Source organism: Acinonyx jubatus, chromosome B3 (genome assembly GCF_027475565.1).
Source record: "Acinonyx jubatus isolate Ajub_Pintada_27869175 chromosome B3, VMU_Ajub_asm_v1.0, whole genome shotgun sequence".
Taxonomy (NCBI): Eukaryota; Metazoa; Chordata; class Mammalia; order Carnivora; family Felidae; genus Acinonyx; species Acinonyx jubatus.
In genome coordinates, this window is record NC_069386.1 from 36632727 (window position 1) to 36655914 (window position 23188).

The following is a 23188-nucleotide window of genomic DNA, read 5'->3' on the forward strand; positions in this document are numbered from 1 at the left end:
AACTTTTATGTTCTATACAAGGCATGCAAAGAAATACTACAAGCCTTAAAAACAAATTCTACCCCAAATCCTCTAAATGTTCCTCTTTTTTAGATACGAACAGAAGTTAAATACTTACTATAATGTCACCAAGATACCGATTTCTTTCTACTATCCAAATTGTCCTAAGAGTACAAAATAGTTTTAAAGATTCTTATGACTTATTTTAAAAGGAACTGGGACTTCAACTGAAAAGCACTGCGTTAATAAGTAAGCTTCTGCTTTTGGACAAATAACAGAAATTATACTTCAAAGATTATCAGTTAAAAATAAATTTAGGTTGGCATTAGTCAAATGTACACTTCATTTTACAGAGACAGTAGTAAAAATTTTAGAAAGAGAATAATGTCTTTCTACTTCAATTCCATTCTCCTAGGTCAAATACAAACAAACCTGAAATTCAGTGATTATCACAAACTTTTCCCTGATGACAGTTTTTGTCCTTACTCTTTGGGTATAAGGATTTAAATGCACCACAGATATATTATCATTTTATTTATATGGAAGGACATGTTGACAATTCACATGAAATAAAATCTCTTGCTTGATGGTCAAAAGAAAAAGGCTGATGACAGAAGTGTAATTTTTTTGTTCTTACAGGATGTGTAATTAATCATCACAATTAATGAGGTACTGTCCTTATTTTACAAATGAAACAACTGGGGGCATCTGGGTGGCTCAGTTGGTTAAGCTTCTGACTCTTGATGTCAGTTCAGGTCATGATCTCATGGTTCATGGGTTCAAACATGGCACTGCGATCTGTGCTGACAGTGCAGAGCCTGCTTGGGATTTTCTCTCCCTCTCTCTCTCAAAATAAATAATAAACATAAAAAAAAAAAAGTAAAACTGAGACCTAGGCAGGTTAAGAAAGTTGTTGAATACTATACAACTACTCCAAATGTTGTGCTCTTATACTATACCATCTTTTAGAGGAAACAAACCACAAGCTTTTCAATTAGGAAAGAGAAAAACCTTTCAAAAGACTAATTGACTTAACATCTAATCTCCATTTCAAGCATCAATATTTGGCTTAAAAGAATTGGTGGTTCGGATAAGAAAAGAATGCATCTGGATTCAAATGAACCATTGCACCTTAAAATCAGGTTTAGTGAAAGATAGGGTGCTATCCATTGCTGTTATTGGAGCAGCTTCTGCACGCTCTTAAGGACTGTAGTAAGCATACAGAATTTTTAAAAAATATTTATTTATTCTTGACAGAGACAGAGAGAGCACAAGTCGGGGAGGGGAAGGGGCAGAGAGAGACAGGGGTGGGGGGAGGGAGGAAGACACAAAATCGGAAGCAGACTCCAGGCTCTTAGCTGTCAGCACAGAGCCGACATGGGGCTCAAACTCACGAACCACGAGACCATAACCTGAGCCGAAGTCAGACGCTTAACTGACTGAGTCACCCAGGTGCCCCAGCGTGCAGTATTTTTAAAAACTAAATAAAAGGGGGGCCGAAAACACAAACATCTGAAGCATCACTCAACAAAAAGCTTCACAGAAGCATGGAGCAGTCAATTCACAATGTAAAGTGTTGACAACACAGAGGAAAACTAAACACTTACATCTGAGATGTTGAAATGCAATATATTTTAATCTGTCATGTGTTTAAAAATCTCCATTTGTTAGCACTACAACAAAATGAATATTTATAACTGAGGATAACATCAACCACTGCTACTACTAGAAATCATTACCTCCTCAAATAGCATGCTGCTGACTCTACATCCCCAAATGATAAAGCTGTCAGAACCCTAGAGAATTCAGAATGCCTGAGAAATGTACATACTCTGAACACAGAGCATTCTGTGAGGGGCATCTTTTTAAAATTAATTTTTGGGGTGCCTGTGTGGCTCAGTCAGTTAAGCGTCCTTCTTCGGCTCAGGTCATTATCTCACGGTCCGTGAGTTTGAGCCCTGTGTCAGGCGACAGCTCAGAGCCTGGAGCCTGCTTCAGATTCTGTGTCTCCCTCTCTCTCTGCCCCTCCCCTGCTTACCCTCTGTCTCTCTCAAAAATAAACTTTTAAAAAAATTTCTTTAAATAAAAAAATTAATTTTTTTAATTAAACAGGCATATGCACACAGTTTAAAAAGTCAAATAGTGCAAAGAGAGAGAAAACAGATGTCCCCTGCCCGGCTCCTATTTTTCACATCCCTGGGGCAACGTCTTTCAAGGCTTTTTGGCAATTTCTTCTGGCATTTTTCACTATATTCTATATAACAGGTTTATGTGTTCTTAAAATTTTTCCTTCGAGAAAAAAATGACTTATTATAAACAATAATGGTTTAGCGCTATGACATCTCTATCCCCAAGTTCCCATCATAATTTTTGGTTGAATCAACTGTTGTTTACATTATACTATGGTTGTAAATGATATTCACAGTTGAGCAAAGTACATCAGGACTGCTCTTCCTTTTTTGTATGACCTGGCTTTCCTTAGTTAATAACTGCACCATTTTTGCATTTGCTTAGTTTTCTAGGTAATTACTGCTAATTCATCTGTAAACTGCTAAAAGTATAACTTTCCTACTAACGTATTCAAATACATCAGGTAAACCTGTTTTAATTTCTTTCTTAAATATATACCTTCTGTAGCCCTCCACCAGGTTCCAATTTGGACTGCTTACTCTCTAGACCTGGGACACAACTGTGGTCACAGAATTTCCCTTCAACATATCTTGGGGATTTCCCTTGTCTCTCTTCCATATTGGATCCCATTTCCTTGATCTCACTTTTTTCTCTTGGTTTTCTTTTTTGAGTAGAGTATTTCCTCCACTAGATTCCAGAGAAGGAACTAGAAGCTACAGTTTTTTATTCTTTGCATTGTCCAAAAATATCTTCATTTATCCATAATTAATAAGTGAGTTTGGCTTAGTATAGAATTCTAGACAGGAAAACAGGTTCTGTCAAAATTTTAACAGCCTTTCCTCAAAGTGTTCTGGCTTTGAGTGTTGCTGTTAAGAAGCCTGGCATCATCCTGATCTCCAATCCTTCATAGTCACCTGTATATCCCCCTCAGGAAGCTTATAGAAGCTTCTTTCTACATGCTCTGCAATTTTACAGTGTTGGGTCTTAGTGTTGGGTTGGGTTTTTTGGTAGGGCTTTTGTTTTTGCGCTAATTGTATGAACTGGTAATTGCTGAGTATTTTAAATTTAGAGAGGCATGTCCTTCCATTCTGGGAGGTTTTCTTACTTTGTCTTTTTTCTAGTCCTTTTCTTGTATGCCTATTATTTAGGTACCGGTCTTCCTAGACCAATTCTCTAACTTGTCTTTATTTTCTTTTTTCTCTTGCATTTTACATCTCTTCCATTTAGCGCTATTTCCTGAGAGATTTCCTCAACTTGATCTTCTAACACTCCTATTAAAATTTTCATTCCCATGAGCTCTGCTCTGTTGCATGCCTTTTTTCTTTTCTTTTCCCCCTACGTCTTGTTCTTAGTTTTCATGAATGTAGTATCTTGTTTTCTCTCTGACGATATAAATAAATTGGATATATGACGTTGTTTTCTTCTGCTGTCTGTGTGGTCTCTGTAACCTCTGGGTTCTTTTCTGCTATCTGCTTTGGTACCTGCCTTTCATGCCTGATATTTTCCTCAAATGACAGAGGATCACTGGTTTACATTTGTATCTGAAAGTAAGATACTAAAAACATGATCAGATGATCTGAGTGAGCAGACTGGGGTACTTCATTCTAGGATGATCAGGCAGGAACTTGGCTATTTTGAGGATTCCTTTTTTCCTTTGGTCTGATCACTTTTGACAGAGAGGAATCCTCTAGTGTTCTGCTTTGGCAGTATAAGATTGGCTTCCAGTGCTCTCAGGACAGTGGGGAGAGGGGAGGGGGAGGTCTTCACCTTTCAAAAAGAAGACATTTCAACTGAATCTCCTTTCAGATATGTAAAATTTTATACACACACACACACACACACACAGACACGTGTGTGTGTGTGTGTGTGTGTGTGTGTGTGAGAGAGAGAGAGAGAGAGAGAGAGAGGGAGAGAGAGAGAACACTATGCCAACTATAAAGGCAGGGACCAAATACAAAATAATATTCAAGCAATATCAACAAGTACTGCTTTTTGCTATTAAATAAAAAGTGCCAGGATTATTGTCTCATTAGTCATGACCTTATATTATTAAATAAAGGTCACCCCTAAATTGTGAATAAGAATTAGGTACCTCCCGTTGAACAACGTAATTACTTTCATTCACACATCCCACTGCAAGTAGTCTACAGGATTAATCATAATAAAGCAGACTATATTATGAATCTTTATCTGGTATCAAATAACAACCAATAGTAAACCAAACTGAATTCTGAACACAGACAAATTAGGCATTTAACAGTGTCATAATATTTCATTTATGCCTTTGCTTTCTTCCCCCGCTCCATACTTTTGCTTTCTCTCCACAACAGCAATCATCAATAATTCTAAAACTGTATACATTAAAAAGTTTGTACAGTACAACACAATTATTTTATTCATTATTTTTAAAGTCAGATGCTTCATCTACTGAAAATGATTTCTACATCATTTCTAATCCTCTCCATCTGAAATGGTTAATAAGCAGTAGTAATTGGCCAGCAATGCCCAGTTCAACCAGAAAACCTAGTTAGACAGTTTCTACTAAGGCAACAAATCAGGCTAATTATCTCCATAATCTTGTTCCACCCAATTTCTCACACTGTATTTATTTCTCAATATAAGATAACTAAAAAGTGACCTCTAGGGCCTACTCCTCCAGTTGATCTTCCTCTTCTTCTGGTCTTTATTCCATCATACAGGCTGCAGTTAGTCCCACATAATGACAAAATATGGAGATCCCATTCTCCTTTAAGCATAAACCTAGCACTGTTCAATTGGTGTACCATGGCTTTGGATTTTTGATAGATAATTTGAAAATCATCCTCATTTATGTTCTATCACATTTCATGAAACATAAGGACGTGTCCTTCAAAAGGCTCCTTCCAGATGAGAACTTGGATACTAAAAATAACAAACCTAACTCAGAACATTTTAAAACTTGGATGAAATATTTTTTCTAATAAAAAACAAAGTTTAGAGTGTGAAATTCTAACACATTGCCAAACTTCTTATGCAGAGGTAGGAAAACATGACTTTTATTTAAGTAAAAGGCTGTTCTGCCCACAGATGTTCAATAAATGCTTTTTGGATCAACGCACAGCCCCTAAATGAGTATGAAGAAAACGGGAATACAGGAACAACGAATACACAGAGATAAGCTAGTCTTCAGAAACAGAAACACATAATCATCATATTAATTCGATTCTCAAAAGTTACTACATACCTACTATGTGCTAGGTACATGTATAATATAATATGGTACTAGTATACACAGAGCTTGGATTCCAGTATCAACTTGACCACTAATTTACTGAATCGCAATCTTTCACAGGGTCTGTTTTCTCACTTCAAAACATGAGAGATTAACTAGAGGTTCTCAAACATTCCTTAAAATATCAAAATTCTATAACTGTATAACTCTATTAAAGGAAATCTTTCTTCTCATTCTTCCATTGTTAAGGAAATATAAACAATCTGTATAGTTAGTGAATCTAGGTTAGTAAGGTTTTCAATCAAATTTTTTAAGTGTCATTTACATGGGCCGGCAGAATAAAAATGATGAACCTAGTATGTGTTAAAAGCTTACAATATCCCAATCACGTACTAATTATAGTAAATGTGATTAACTTACATAACCCTCATATGAACCCAAGAGACAGACCATTATCATTCGTATTGCATGGATAAGAAAACTGAGGCTAATCTTGAATTCCAACAGTAAATAAGTGACGGAGACAGAGCTCAAACCCAACCTGACTCCAGAGCCTAAGCTCATAACGACTAACCAATACAAGCATCTTACCACAATCTCAGCCAGGGCACATTGTGTGTTACACTGAGACAGGGGGCACTATATGACATAAGGAATTTAGACTACACAGAGTAAACAATCATATTTGGGGGCAACAAAATGTGATAAAAATAATGTTTAAGGCTATCCAAGTAGCCACCTATAGGACAGATGAGACAAAAAAGACTAACAAGATTTCCAGCTAAAATATATGGCAACAAGAATTATTTATCTATATATAAGGTAAGAAGAAAATGTGACAGTCAACACAGAAGATAGGACCAAGAAATAATGCAAAGAAAAACTGCAGGTCACATGCAATATTCTAACTACATCTTTTAACAATTAGAACTTTACATAATCATGAGAACAATCATCATTCACTTTTATTGTGGGGTTTTTTTTTTGTAAGATTTTAAGTAATCTCTGCATCCAACATGGGTCTCGAAGTCACAACCCCGAGATCAAGAGTCACATGCTCTTCCAACTGAGCCAGCCAGGTGCCCCCATCGTTCACTTTTCAATAAAATCTAGAATTTAAAAATAATAAGCAGGACTTGAAGAAATTTTAATTCTATCATATTATAAAAGATTGGGGATTTTTTTCCAAACTCTCCTAACCAAAAACAAGCAAAACACTGCATTTGCAATTGGAAGATACCATATCTCATCTAATTTAAGTTTTCAAACAAGGTAAGAAGCCATGAAAGAAATAATATACTCTGAGAGAATGTTGAGAAACCTAAAAGGAGGAAAAGACAAGTATGAACAAAACAAAATGTGAGGGGAAAAACATATTCTGTAACTAAACAAAAAGTATTTAAATCATAGCCTTCTGAGTCCCAGAAAAGACATTTAGGTGAAGCCCTAGAGGGAAATTATCAAGAGAACTATTTCAGAGTAACAGGTGTAACCTACTCAAGGTTACAGAGCTAGCAAGTAATGGAACCCAACTCAAAAGTCAGATGCCAAAGTCCACGCGATGTTGCAGAGTACTGATAATGACACACACTATCTGATAATTTGAAAATGATGTTCTTGGAAATAGGAGAATCCTAAGAGTATAACATCACATAAAATTTTAGGAATCTTCTTGTCCAACTCTCCATTATATGAAGTTTTACTGTACCCCCTTAAATGATGGTCTCCCAGCCTCTGCTCAAACTCTTCTAAGACTTTACAATCTAATCTTAAAGCGATCTTCCTTACACAAAAGCTCTATGAATCAAAACTTTCCTTTAACTCCACCCAATCGTTCTGAAATTGTGTCCCATTGGTGTTCCACAGAGTCTATTCTTTAAATGTGTTGAGAGGGTTCTCTTCCCTCAACTGGCTTGGTTTCTAGACCCCATCCTACCCTGATCACTGTTCTCTGGAGCCCTTAAGCAGTCCACTGTTTCTGTGTACACTCTGAAGTCATTGAAACTTTCCAGATAATGGCCTAATCTTGAATACAGCAGTGTTACTACCTCTTATTTTGAACACAGTATTTCTACCAATGTAACCTAATAAGGCATTTGCTTTGTAAGCTGACTGGTTTGTTTTATCTGGGCAAGGGGAAGGATGTGGTGTTATGTTTTTGTTTCAGCAGTGAGGGGAACTTGCATCTACATCAAATTGTTGTTTTGTACTAAGCTTGAAGTTAAGCGAAACGTTTATTCAATTTTTTTCATAGGAACTGCTTTTAGGCTAAACCTTCTTAATGTTTTAAAACAAAAATTTTAAATTTAAAATTATAACTTTATATCAGGTGCTATTAAACTTCATTTTTTTCCCCAGTTCATCATTCTAGCCTTTCAAAACCCCTCTGAGGAAATGCACTCTTCACCCTCTATTGCAGTACATACATGGTGTTAAAAATTGTTGATTTTCTGGTCTCTGTCCTTCCCTAGACTTTGAGCTTTTCAAGGACAAGCACTTATCTCCATATCACCTAGGCTAAGTATAGTACATGACACTTGGTTAAGTGCCCAGGAGATGATGATGAACTAACTCCCTTTGATTCTGTCATCTAACGTATTCTTCCCAATGCCACCTACAAAATCAGAATTTTGCCTTTTAAATATTCAAAGATCATCTTTAAAACTTGGGATATAACAGGATCAAGTACAAAGCCCTGTGGCACATCCTAAGAGAGTCCCCTTCAGATAACAATAAGGTTACAAACAACATTGCTCAACTACTTAGGATGCAGGTGACTATTTTTCCCCAGGATACCCCAATCTTAAGGTTATTATTCAAAACACCTTGTCCTTAATTATTTAACTACTTAATTAAGGTTATCTTTCAGTCTTGATTTACAGACTTGCTTTTCAGAGAAAAATAAGCTTAGAAAAAGATGTACACAAATGTTCTAAAAGCCTGGGAATGAGGCGCCTGGCTGGCTCAGTCAGAAGAGGTTCTTGATCTTGGGGTCATGAGTTAAAGCCCCACATTGGGTGTAGAGATTACTTAAATAAATAAATAAACTTTAAAAAACAATAAAAAATAAAAGCCCTAGTAATGATTTCTCAAAAACTACAGAAAAATATTAAAAAGAAAAAATATAGGGGCGCCTGGGTGGCTCAGTTGGTTGAACGTCCAACTTCGGCTCAGGTCACAATCTCAAGGTTCAGGAGTTCAAGCCCCACATCAGACTTGCTGCTGTCAGCGCAGAGGTGGCTTCCAGATCCTCTGACCCCTCTCTCTACCCCTCCCCACTTGTACTCTCTCAAAAATAAATTTAAAAAAATTTAAAAAAATATGTTGCAGAAAAATGTTGTTCAGGTCTTACAATCACAGCCTGCCTAAGTGTTTTTAAAAATCCCATCAGGGGTGCCTGGCTGGCTCACTCAGTGGAGTGTGTGACTCTTGATCTCTGGGTTGTAAATTCAAGCCCCACATTGGCTATAGAGATTAACTTAAAATCTTTTTTAGAAAATCCCATCAGAAACCTATAACAACCCTTCCTTTTCCACACAAAACACTTTCACCTGATTATTTCTTTGGTTATAGATAAGAGAAACAACTTCACAATAATAGAGTTAACAATAAAATTGCTACTTATTGCAAAACTTACACAGATCATTCTTCAGAACAGATTATGATTAATATTTATATGCGGAAGTTTTGTAGTAGTGAAATCAAGTTTAAGAAACTGCTCATATTCTCTTTCAAGAAATTCCATTAGTGTACATAAAAATACATTTCAAGGTGAGGACCATGGGAAAACACTACACACTTCCTGAAATTTACTAAAGAGAAGAAAGATGAACTACTCCTAAATCTCTGACGTCAAAAACTCTTAACAGTACCCGTTTTAACATATCCAGAATACAACAACGACAACAACAACAAAATGTTCAAGTTACTGCCAAGGAAGGAGTAATTTTTTTAAGTACAAAAATAGGAGGAAAAAGGGGCACCCGGGTGGCTCAGTCGGTTGAGCGTCCAACTTCGGCTCAGGTCATGATCTCACAGTCCGTGAGTTCGAGCCCCGCATCGGGCTCTGTGCTGACAGCTCAGAGCCTGGAGCCTGCTTCAGATTCTGTGTCTCCCTCTCTCTCTGCCCCTCCCCAACTCATGCTCTGTCTGTCTGTCTGTCTCTCTCTCTCTCTCTCTCTCAAATAAATAAACATTAAAAAAAAAAAAAAAAGAACTTTAAGGGGTGCCTGTGTAGCTCAGTCAAGCATCCAACTCTTGACTTTGGCTTGGGTCATGATCTCACAGTCCTGAGATCGAACCCCATGGGGGGCTCCAAGGCTGGGTATGGACACTGCTTAATATCCTCTCTCTCCCTCTCCCTCTGCCCCTCCCCTGCTCATGCGCTCTCTCAAAAAATCAATAAATCAATAAATCAATAAATCAATAAATTTTTAAGTCAAGCTTCAATTTAAATAACAGGATACTCTAAATCAGCATTTTCTAAACTAGGCTCATAGTATTAATAGATATTCAGAGAAATAGGGTTCTATGGCAAAACAAGTTCAAGAAATTCAAGATTCTGTAATTCTCCATCATGCCCTCCTTTCTCAAGTCATATTTGAACACATAAAAGGTCCCAAGAAGGCCAGCAGAAATGTTAACGTTGCATCTAACATTCTGCAAATTTACTTATCCACAAAGCCTTCTTTATTATTATATATTAATCTATTATCATCTCATTTCTTAGCACTTCACAAAAGAAGATTCTAGAATAAATTATAAGACCTTCAAATTTTCCAGGAGTTCCCTTTTATGCCTGTTGCTCTCACAAAATTATTAAAAGCATCCCCTTCCACCCTTAAAAGTGCCCCAGTATGGATGATAAATTATATGGTCATGGTAGTATTAATACTCTAAAACTAAACATGAGTTATAAAACATGTGAACTACCTTTACCAAATGTCAAATCAATATGGTCATGTTACTGCATGCAGTTAAAATGTTATGTAGATGATGACTGATCTCTAATCCTTTTCCCAAACTTCTTAAGGAATTCTGTGCTAGCAATCTTACATATACTTTCAAAATACTCTGGACTAATGAACTCTTGCTAACTGAACTCACAAACCAAACAGATTTAGACAGCAAACAATATCTCAATTGCACAGTTTTAAAGAGTCCATTATATCAAATTCTAAGGAAAAAAATTCTTTTTTCTTAACTATTTTTTTAAGTTATTTGTTTTGAGAGAGAGAGAGAGAGAGAGATCAAGCAGGGAAGGGGCAGAGAGAGGGGGGGAGAGAGAATCCCACACAGTCTCCATGCTGTCAGCACAGAGCCCAATGCGGGGCTCAATCCCACAAACCATAAGATCATGACTTGAGCCAAGATCAAAGAGTCAGACGCTTAAGCGACTGAACCACCCAAACATCACAGAAAAGAAAAATTTCTAAAAATATTAATGCAGTCCATAAAAGAGGTTTAAAGTTTTAAAAGATATTTGTAAAAACTATTCCAGGTCTTAACTCTGAGAATTCCTCTGTATTCTTGACTCTCTTTTCACTCAGACCAGTCTTCCTCGGTGACCTCATCCATCTCATGACTTTAAAATGCCATCTCTAATTCAGTAATTCCCAAATCCACTTCTGCTGAACACCTTTATGACCCACAAGTACTCAACTCAACATGTCAAACCTAATACATCAAATTTCTGTCAAACTTTCCATCCACCTAACCAGCTGTACAAGCCAGAAACTTCCTCAACACATTCTCCTTCACTCATGTCTATTTACCAAGTCATTTCAAATCCTACCACCTTAAAATGTCTAAGTCCTTATTATCAATTTAATTCAGACTACCATGATCTCTTCCTAGATGTCTACAAAAGACTCAGCTGTTCTGTCTCCAATATTATACCCTCCAAATCATTCTCCACACTAGTGATCTTTCTAAAACATGTCTATCAGGTCATTCTCAAGCTTAAAACTTGCAATGATTACCCACTGCACTCAAGATAGGGGCCAAACTTCCTAGCATGGCCTAAATATACTTGATGATCCAGTCTCAGCCACTGCCACTAACCCCCTTAAACCAGCTCTCCATCATTCAGGATTTGTATATACATGCTATTCTTTCAGCAAGTAATTCTTCCCCCTCTCCAACCTTTTCCTAGCTAACTTCAACTCCTTCAGGTGTCAAATTAGACATTATTACCTTTGGGATACTTTCTTCAGGCAACCCTCAACATTAGTAAATTTACCTTCCCATATGCTCCAGTTTAACCCAACAGCCCTTATACTATATGCAGAAAAATCCTGTTTACTTATCTATTCTCTATCAAACTATATGCTGTCTATACAGACTGTGTCTTGTTCCTTGTCAGTAAATATATGAGTAATGATAGTGTGGCATCTGTCTTAAGTATTATGAACCATTTTGGTAATGCAAACTTATTAGAAATTATACACATTACCTCCCTAAAATAAAGACATTATATAAATCTGCCCAATGCCTAGTCAACATGTTACTGGTATCCAAACAATAAATTACTTAGTTTGGATGGTTAAAGAATGTTGGCCTTAGTCCTACAAAGAATGAGGAGATATACAAACTGTTCAAATTGTCGGGGCACCTGGGTGGCTCAGTTGGTTAAGCATCAGACTTAGGCTAAGGTCATGATCTCACAGTTCTTGAGTTTGACCCCCCCATCGGGCTCTCTGCTGTCAGTGCAGAGCCTGCTTCGGATCCTCTGTCTTCCTCTGTCTCTCTGCCCTTCCCCTGCTCGCTCATGGTCTCTCTCTCTCAAAAATAAACATTAAAAAAAATGTTCAAATTGCAGGAATTAGAGGGGGTGGGGAAGAGACGGCATATAATCAAAAAGTCAATCTGACTGAAGAGTAAGTGAATTCAAAAGGGAAATTAAGATATGAGACCAATTTAGAGGTTGTTGATAAACACCAATATGATACTATGAAAGCGAAATAATAAGGGTGGTAGTTGGGAAGGAAAGAAAGGCATAACATTAAGAAAGATGTGACAGGACCTGGATGTGGGGAATTTTGTAGTTCAGAGGTTAGAAACAGGGAAGCCTTCCTTGAGCACCCAAACTATGTCAGGTCTTCTTGTTAACATGTACATACAGAATTCTGTCCTTTTCCTTTACAGAACTTAGTACAGTTTCAAACTCATAATTCCAACGTGGTAAGTTCTGATAGCAATCTGACCCCCAACTTCCCAGAATTTGCATTACTCTCTTACATTTGTCTCCACACATGAATCTACTGCATGTTCCATAAAACATACCTCAGTGTTTTCTCTCATTACCTTTGTTCATGCTGTTCCCTCTGCTTGAAATAACCCCCCCTGTGATCACCAACTATCAAAAGTCTTCTAAGGCCCAGTTTGAAATAAGCTTAGGCACAAGTGACCTCTTCCTCTTATGAATCCATTGTTAACTACTCATACAGTTACTCTTTTATATTGCTTTCCATTACAGTTTTTCTAGACATTTCTCTCCCCCACATGAACGAGGCAAACTCCATGAGGTCAGGTATGGGGGGAAGGGAGCAGAGGTAGATGTGGAGAACAAAAGGAAATTCTAAGCATAAAAACAGTAGAAGTGTACCAATGAAAATCAGAGGACCAATGAAAATAAGTCTTAAGAAACATCCACTCGAGGGCACCTGAGTGGCTCAGTCAGTTAAGCGTCTAAGTCTTGATTTCAGCTCAGGTCATAATCTCATGGTTTGTGAGACTGAGCCCCGCTCTGGGCTCTATGCTGACAGCATGGAGCCTGCTTGGGATTTTCTCTCTCCCTCTCTCTCTGCCCCTCTCTTGATCTCTCTCTCTCTCTCTCTCTCTCTCAAAATAAATAAATAAATAAGAAAGAAAGATCAATCCACTCCCTCTCCCAAAGGATTCTTTTTTTTTTTAATGTTTATTTTTGAAGAAAAGAGAGACAGAGTTTGAGCAGGTGAGGGGCAGAGAGAGAGGGAGACACAGAATCCAAAACAGGCTCCAGGCTCTGAGCTGTCAGCACAGAGCCCAACTTGGGGCTCGAACTCACAAACCGTGAGATCATGACCTGAGCTGAAGTCAGACACTTAATCTGAGCCACCCAGGCACGCCTCCCGAAGGATATCTTATACTGGGTTCTACAGACTCCTACTTCCCTTCTAATCCTCATACTACTTATTGGTGATAATACTTCCAGAAAATCACTACCCAAAAGAAATATAATATAAGCTCCAAATTCAAGCTACACATTAATTTTAAATTTTCTGCAAACTATAGTTTTAAAAAGTAAAAGAAACAGGTAATATTAATATTTTACTTAATCCAAAATACCCAAAATATTATCATTCCAACATATAATCAACTTAAAAAATATTACTGACCTTTTTTCCATCCCCCTTTTCACACTATGTCTTCAAAATCCATTGTATATTTGCACCTCCAGCACATCTCGATTTGGACCAGCCACATTTCAAATGCTCAATAGCCACATATGACTAGTGGCAACAGTTATGGACAGTGCAGCTCTAGAACAATATCCCTGTCATTCACTGAAGGTTTTAGCACCTGCTTCAACTATCCAGACTCCAACCCAATACCCTCAGCTGTGTTTCTTAACTTTCTATCATTACTCTCCACCCTCAGCCACTCACTCCGGTGGCCACACCTTGGACCTTTCTACCAGAACTGTTTCCCCCTTCTTATTAGTCAAAACTATTCCTGGGATTACAATTTAAATTTAGGAGTGAAAAATAATGGCAATCCTAAAATTCATATTACTGTCCCTGAATTGAATAATTAGTATTCAATTACACAAAGAATGGCACACTTTAAAAAAAAAAAACTTTCACCTTTAAGATGTCACCTGATTTTGAAATCACAGATTGGAATAACTTTTGTACAAAAGTCTTCATTTTCCAGGGGTGCCTGGGTGACTCAGTCAGTTGAGCATCTGACTTCCGCTCAGGTCATGATCTCGTGGTTCGTGAGTTCAAGCCCCATGATGGGCTTTGTGCTGACAGCTCGGAGCCTGGAGCCTGCTTCGAAATCTGTGTCGTGCTCGCTCGCTCTCTCTCTCTCTCTCTCTCTCTCCCTGCCCCTCCCCCGTTCGCGGTCTGCCTCCCTCTCTCTCTCAGAAATAAATAAACATTAAAAAAAAAATTTTTTTTAATCTTCATTTTCCAGTCTTACCTTGACACCCTGGGGAAAGACACTTGAGGAATACAGAGGCTGAAGCTTTTCAAATACAACTCTAAAGAAGGTAGAAAGAAACTAGAAAAGCATTCTGAGTTTTATAATCTCTAGGTTCCACTTCAATCCCACAAGAGGGAAAGGAAGAAAATGAAATAGGTCGAATGCAAACCAATCATCTTAGATACCTGGTAAGAGCTAAGAAGATCTGCCAAAGAGGAAATTATTGGCTAAAATAGGTTAGGAGACATCTGTATGGATTTTTCATTTATCCAAGACATTTCTATCCTCTACAACAGAAAAAAGCCAATCAAGGGTTGAGACATAACCTTGAGAAAATAAAAAGTTACACAATTCCCTCGTTATTACTGACTTAAAACACTTGAGAGCAGAGTCATTCAATGCATTAGTATTTTTACTACAGAAATGCAAGATACAATTCAACAGTTTCTGCTTGCAAACTTGCCTTGTAAATGGGATCACTACTATCTATAAACAAGCTATTTTTTCTTTTAAATAATAAAAAAAAATACCACGGGTGAGAAGGTGAAAGGGCTAGTCTCATTTTAAGCTACAGACTCTTGCACTGTGACTCTTATACAAACAGTGTTCAGGTTCTCCAAGATTTTGCTCTCTGGACTCCTTTACAGTCTAGAAAATGGAGGACGCCCAAAATCTTTGTTGATTAAATCTATTCATATTTACTGTATTAGAAATTAAAACAAATTTTTAAAAGATTTATAATTTTAAAATAATAAATTCACAGGGCGCCTGGGTGGCTCAGTCCATTAAGTGTCCAACTGATCTCGCAATCCGTGAGTTTGAGCCCCGCGTCGGGCTCTGTGCTAACAGCTCAGAGCCTGGAGCCTGCTTCAGATTCTGGGTCTCCCTCTCTTTCTGCTCCTCCCCCATTCATGCTCTATCTCTCAAAAATAAAAAAAAAAAAATAAATTCACTATTTATTAACATAAATCACATGTAAATTTTAAGAACTATATTCCAAGACAAAAATATATTAACAAGAAAACTGTCATTGTTTTACATTTTTACACACCTCTTTAATACAAACCTCTGGCTTAATAAAGACAGCCTGATTCTCGTATCCACTTTTGCATTTAATCTGCTGCATGAGGTTGTTTTGACTAAAGTACATGAAGAAAATTCAGCCTCACACAGGTATGTAGTTGGAAAAAGATATTTCAATAGCCTTTTCAAGTAACTATGTTATGCTCTTTGATCCTTCACCAAAACTCAGCAAGTGGCAGTTTCTTAAAGGCTGTTGGAATATGGAATCTGAAACCGGATCACTGAATACTTCCTACTCCGATTTACTGAAATCCATTGGTCTATCTTCCATTTCCAATGGATCTTTTTACCCATGCATGATTTTGTAATCCCATGCATTATTTAGAAATCATTGCTTCATTGAGTTACGCAGCTCTTCCAAATGTCAACACTTCCACTACACAACTTCAATGTATCACATTCATTAGTACCACCAGTGATCTTATCAAAAAGTACTGGGAACCTACCAAACACAGTAGCAAATACAAGTCTCCCAAAATTCTATTTTCCCTGGAAAGCTTGAATTTTATCATCAGCAACAAATATTGTCAATTGTTCTCTTGCACAGAAACTGTTCAATATCCAAGTCTGTATAACCACACTTTGTCAGCCATTTTTTCAAGTAAAAACGGTATTCCATTAAAAAAGCAGCTAGGTTCAGCCTGTTAACTCAACTGAACAACACCTTTTCTTTCAGTTAACCATAGGGTTTGGTACTCAGTAAAAGTGCTTTTACAGGCACTTACCATTTCATCACACAACGTGTATCTTAAAATGTACTCAAGGACTGAGACATAATCAATCAATACATTTGGGGGGGAGGATTTATTTAGAACACTAAGTGTAACTGGCATTTATTTTTTAATTCCAAATGCATGGTCATGTGCTAAACTAGGACAGTTTAGTGCCACTGCCTTAATTCACGCTAAGCCACCAGCAGTTTTACCCACCACTGATTTTGCAAACACCTTACTACTGGTTAGAAAAATCATTTTGACCTGCAGGACCCCCGAAAGAGCCTGGTGAACCACTAGAGGTCTGGAAAATGGACTCTGAGAACCAATGTAATAGCTAATATATTACGTACATGACTTTAAAGAAGATTAATTTTTAAATAAATATTGTTATAACAAGAATGTTTAAAAATACACATACATGCATAGAGATATACTCAAATCACTGATAGCCTGCTACCTCACAGTGGGAACCCAAACATAATGAATGACAGAATGTGGTAGATACTTCTTGAATAAATAACAAATGATTGCCAAGTACCTACCATAAGCGAGGCTGTAAGCTAGGTGCCTCTATATTCCCATTCTTGGGTAACTTACAGAACCCTAGAGACTAGAATGATGATTTTAATGTATGAGAAAAATGTTTATCCTGAAATCTTTCAGATCTTTTTTTAAGATTAGACCTACATGCCTGCAAGAAAAAGTCTTAAAATTCACCATAAAGCACAAGATAGCATGTTAAATTCTATTTTAAGCACTATGCCATGAAGCTAAAAACAGGCTTGCTCACATTCAGAAACCCAAATACAAAATGAACTGCTTTGGCTGTGCACTGCCAGAATCCCATAAAGAGCTTACATTCCATTTCCCCTCAGGCCAAACAACCCTTACCTGTTTTAGTTTTTATTCCTATTTTTCAGTAAAACTCCAAAGTTAATACCATACATGTTACATTTATTATGGCAACTATTTAAAAAGCAACAATATAACAAAACCATCAAAACAAGTTAAGAACTTTAAAAAAAAATTTTTTTTAATGTTTTTATTTATTTTTGAGACAGAGAGAGACAGAGCATGAACGGGGGAGGGTCAGAGAGAGGGAGACACAGAAGTGGAAACAGGCTGCAGGCTCTGAGCTGTCAGCACAGAGCCCGACGCGGGGCTCGAACTCACGGACCGTGAGATCATGACCTGAGCCGAAGTCGGCCGCTTAACCGACTGAGCCACCCAGGCGCCCCAAGTTAAGAACTTTTAGACATACACATTGATAAATTCAAGAGGTAAACCTCTATAAACATACATACAAAATATGTGCGCTGTTAAAAAGAATGAGACCATCTCATTCTGGGATACGGCATGGAAAGATCTTCAATAAGTATTATTAAGAAAGAAAAAAAAAGGCAAGTCAAAGTATAGTAGGTATAGTATGATCCCATTTATGTTTTTAGAAAATATATTCATGTACATGTACATTCATTTAGTAATACTTCTTAAGTTCCTTCTCTGTGCCTATTCTGTTCTGAATCCAGACATATAAACATACAAAAAATTACAAATATTATACAAGCACACACACATGCCCAAAGAAAAATGAATAAGTCAGACACAGAAGACTATATATGATTTCATTTATATGAAATGTCCAAAATACTAATCTGCTTTCTGTCTCTGTAGATTTGCCTATTTTGGACATTTCATATAAATTTACAAAGACATAAAATCTACAGAGACAAAAAGCAGATTAGCAGCTGCCTCAGGGTGAAATGAGTTGTGGGCAATGGGGGAAATAGCTGAAAGGTGTAGGATTTCTCTGGGGATAAGAAAAATATTCTAAAATGGACTATGGTGATGGTTGCACCACTTTGTGTATGTATTAAAAACTATTTAACTGTGTATCTTAAATAAATGAACTGTATGGTATGTGAATTATATCTCAATAAAGCTGTTATACTCCTCACTCCCAAAAAAGAATAGACACCAAAGTGATTGCCTCTGGTGGGAGAGGGGGGTTTGAAGACAATTAAGTCCCTTAAAATTGTACTCTACTTACTTCTATACCATTACAATAAGAAATGTATTCACTTATTACATACGTAAGTTAAAGAAATATAAAAGATAAACCTGAACAGTCCTTCAAAGATATCTATATTTTTATTATCTATATATTATCTATATAGATATCAAAGATACCTATATTATTCTGGAAATGTTATTCAAGTTCATCTACAAAGCAGCCATGAAAAAAAAAATGTGAGGTTGTGAATATTTACAATTTAGACCATCATACAGACATGTACATCAGCCCCTTTACTAATAGAAACAAATGTTGAACATAATTTGTTCATTTCACAAATATATCTTAAGCACCTACTGTGTCCACAGGGTAGGGATTGGGGAAAATGAAGTGGTATACAAAGTACAACACTAATCAACAAAAAGAAACAAACTACCAGCTCTGGCTTTAAGTTAAGGACTTTTGCCATAGAGTGGAGGAGACAAAACACACACAAAGTGGACGGGGATCAAACTATGTAGAAAATCCTGAATACGTGAGAGCTAAAACTTTATCCTGTTTTCAATGGAAAGCCATTGGAGTGACAGGATGAAAAGAATGTTTTGAGAAAATTAACCTGGCAACCAAAGGGGGGAAACTGAGCAGGAAAGGTTAAGAAGGAGATGAAGTTTTAAAAAACAGGAACATTGGGGCGCCTGGGTGGCGCAGTCAGTTGAGCATCCGACTTCAGCCAGGTCACGATCTCACGGTCCGTGAGTTCGAGCCCCGCGTCAGGCTCTGGGCTGATGGCTCGGAGCCTGGAGCCTGTTTCCGATTCTGTGTCTCCCTCTCTCTCTGCCCCTCCCCCGTTCATGCTCTGTCTCTCTCTGTCCCAAAAATAAATAAACATTAAAAAAAAAAAAAAAAAAACCAGGAACATTTGCTGGGGCACCTAGGTGGCTCAGTAAGTTGAGCAACCTACTTGGGCTCAGGTCACGGTCTCATGGCATGAGTTTGAGCCCTGCATGGGGCCCACTGCTGTGGGCGCAGAGCCCCTGCTTGGAATGCTCTGTCCCCCTCTATCAGTGCTCCTCCCCCGCTTACACTCTCTCTGTCAAAAATAAACATTGAAAAAAAAATGGAACATTTGCAACAATCCCATGAGACATACTGATATTTCAGTTACCAGGTGGTATTCAAAGGGTTTAAATGTATTTTGTTTGCTTGATCTAAGGTGAAACAGAAAAGGAAAAAAAAGATAGTTTCTTCATTTTGCTGAGTTTTGGATATTCATTACAAAGAATGAAGTTTTACCAGAAATTCTGAAGGGAGGAAGGGTTGGGGGCGGGGTGGGGGGGGCTATCATTTCATGTGATATCACTTAAACCAAAAGTAAAGGGAATCAAAAGAAATGGAAGTCCCACAATTTTTAACATGGAAAGGGAAGTATAATCATATTTTGTAGTAAGAGTAGTAAAAAGTGCATGACAATTATGAAATTGATAATAAACTGTATAATAAATACAACTAAGTACTTAAAATTTCTTTGTCACCTATTTTTTAAAATCCTCATGGTAAAACTTGTTACATAAATTCAAGTCTAGGTGATCAACTTTTGAGTTTGATCAATTTCACACCCTTAACTGTTCCTTCTACACTGCAATAGTTTTCAGATGTTGCACCATATATATATATACATATATATATATACATATATATATATATATATATATATAAACGTTTATTTTTGGAGAGACAGACAAAGCTTGAGTGGGGGAGGGACAGAGACAGAGGAAGACACAGAATCCCAAGCAGGCGCCAGGGAACCTGACATGGGGCTGGAACATAAGAGTTGTGAGATCATGCATGACCTGAGCTGAAGTCGCATGCTTAACCAACTGAGCCACCCAGGCACCCCGCATAAATTATATTCTTAACTCAACTGATATGTGCATTTATTGATTTAACCCATAAAAGTTTCTTAAAATAGAAAAATATTTCATTGACTATGTAATCTCTTTTCTATAACAGCCTCCTCAAAACAATGTTACCTACCAATATAATACTAAGGCAACACTTAAGTTTTGAGATTAAAAATGAGTAAGGCAAATTCACATTTCCACTTTATCTATATTAATGCTCAACACTGCTTTTCCTAAAATGTCAGTTAAAAACACATGCACATCTACACAAGGCACATAAACTTCCGATATTTGATTACTGTGATACAATTTCAAAAATCAAGCACACTTGAAATAAATTATAAATGCTGTTTGATACTCTATTTCATACTTTATCAAAAGTTCTGATTGAGAAGCAATGTTTACTTATATTTTATAGAATATATCTCTGCCATCATTTAATAATCTTAACTGATACGTTTACAGAAATAGAAACAAAAGTACAATGAACAAATCAAGAATTACTTATTTCACTCACAACACTTCCATCTAATCAAAATACCATTTGCTGTGCTGCCTACAGCACAGAAAAAGTTCTGTCATATCAATGTATTTTGTTATTAAAAAAAACATTTGCCAACTTTTAGATCAGGCTGTTTGTTGACACTGTTTAAAATAGCAAAAAGTTGGAAATAATCTAATTGTTCAATGATAAGGTACTAGCTGAATAAAATACAATGTTACCTTTCAAATGATCACATAGACCTATATTTACTAACCTAGAAAGATAGCCATGAAAATAGCAGATTACAAATAAAGAGAAGTGTGATCTCTTTTTGTGATGAATATACATACACATATGCTCACATTGAGTCTAAACGGATAGATACCCAGATGTTAACCATGATATTTCTAAGTGCTGGGATTACAGGTGTTTATTTTTTCTGCTTACTTTTCAGCATTCTCTGAAATATTCAAAGTAAAATGACATTTGCAAGAATTAAAACATCTATGATTCCAACTAACAAACTCCAAAATCTTCCTTGCAAAAAGCCCAAGGAATATCCAAAAATACCCTGGCATAGAGCAAGAGGGAAAGTATTAGCAACAACATAACTAAAATTCTTTGTGAGCAAGGCACCCTAGACGTCTCCAGGACTGACATGGCACCTTTACAACAGCCTATAGAGTACAGGGCTTGAAATCACAAGACCTAGGTTCAAGTCCCTGCCACTTTTATTTGTATGACCTTGGGCTAGTTGCTTACTCTTTCTGGTCTCACTTTATCAATAAAAGAGAGCTATTACCTGCCTTCCTACCTCAAAGAACGGTTAGAAAGATCAGATGAGATAATGTGATACATTATTAACTGGAAAGTACCATATAAAAATAATTCATCCAAATATTAAAAAAAAAAAAAAATGATGCATAACACCAGAGCAAATTATTTCAAAAAACAGCACAATCAATTCTGTAATGAACCAGGGGTCTTGTTTTAAAAGGCTACAATCATCATAAACAGCCAATTTTTCAGAAACCCTAACACTTCTTCCCAGTTCCCACTACAACCATGAGCCATTTAATTTCCTTATCCCTAGTTACCACCTAGAAAGGGTACAAATTACACTGAACTCAAAAAGCTTCAGCAAGAACCCTGGAGCAACATGTTGATGGAGTTCACCAGGAGAAACCCAAGGTTAATCAGCTATGGACTCACCACTAAGCACTATTACAATTCACAGTGGTTACAAGAGACTCTTTGAAAAGAAAGACAATACAATGACCCAGGAGAAAACTGTGGATGAAAAAGCAGTATTTCAAAACAATTATATGAAATCCTTAAAAACTAAAGTGTTTTATAAATTGTTTTTAAATACTGTTCATAAAAATCGTGACTTAAAACAAAAGTCATCTAAATGTGGCACGTGACACAAAAAACCAAGTTAGGGAGATTCAAATCACATCCATGAATAAATTGTCAGATTTATGTGCTTCTATCTGAAAGAGAGGCAGACAATTCACACCACAAAGATCAAAATCAAGTGGCCATTTCTTGAAAATAAAGAGGCAGACTTTGACAACAGAATTTACTGACAGGCTTATAGATACTTTAAAAACAACGTTTTAAAAAGATGGCTTCAGGGCGCTTGGGTGGCTCAATCTGCCAACTCTTGACTTTGGCTCAGGTCACGATCCCAGGGCTGTGGGATCGAGCTCCGCGACAGGCACTATGCTGAGCATGGGGCCTGCTTGGGATTCTCTCCCCACCCCCTCCACCGCCCCTCTCCCCTCTCTCTAAAAGAAAATAAAATATTAAAATAAATAATAAAAGAATGGCTTCTCTTCCCATTGAATTCCATTATTTTACTCCACTAAAATGAACTTCTTCCTTCCCACTGTTCCTCCTGTGAGTTCAAATGGCAATGTAAATTGATTTGAGTTTTAGCGCAAAAAAATTGTAATTAAGAAGTACTCTAAGAGAAACTACATGAAGCTGTCAGATTATTAACTTCCAAGATCATCTGGCCATCACACCCTCCTTCTTTTTAAGTTCCCAAAGATAATAAAATGCTCACTCTACATTCTTACAAATGTCATTTACGGGTATTCCCCTAATGAAAAATTAAACTTTTCATAAACAAATGTGCACAGAGAATTCTTTTTGATATGTATGACGCATCTGATCTTTGTAGATTTGTTATAGATTTAAAAGGACTCACTAAAATGGGCCATGAGGAAAATAATCTTGAATACAATCCACAGCAAAATGAAATGTGGGTTGTGAATTAAGATAACAAAAAAGTCACGGTATTTACTCAAAGCCTCATAGTTGGAAATCCATTGTAAGTATTGTATTTTCACCTAAAACTTTGAGAAAAAATCTGGCTTTTTCTTAAATCTTATTCTGACTTTTCCTATCTTATTAGGAATAAATGCTATTTACATCCAAAACAAAAAACAAAAA

General features: G+C 36.9%; 1 protein-coding gene across 5 annotated transcripts in view; it reads right to left on the reverse strand.

The window, feature by feature from the left end:
• The window catches only part of PIAS1 (protein inhibitor of activated STAT 1), a 119613-nt gene that overhangs the window by 93500 nt on the left and 2925 nt on the right, over window positions 1-23188 (reverse strand). The window contains exon 1 of one of the 5 annotated variants that reach the window (XM_053223823.1): window positions 2629-3941. The exons of the other annotated variants lie outside the window; for them this stretch is intronic. Coding sequence (XP_053079798.1) covers window positions 2629-2760 — 132 coding nt within the window. The 5' untranslated portion in view covers window positions 2761-3941. Of the gene's footprint in view, window positions 1-2628; window positions 3942-23188 lie in introns of those variants that run through there. 5 annotated transcript variants of the gene reach the window in all.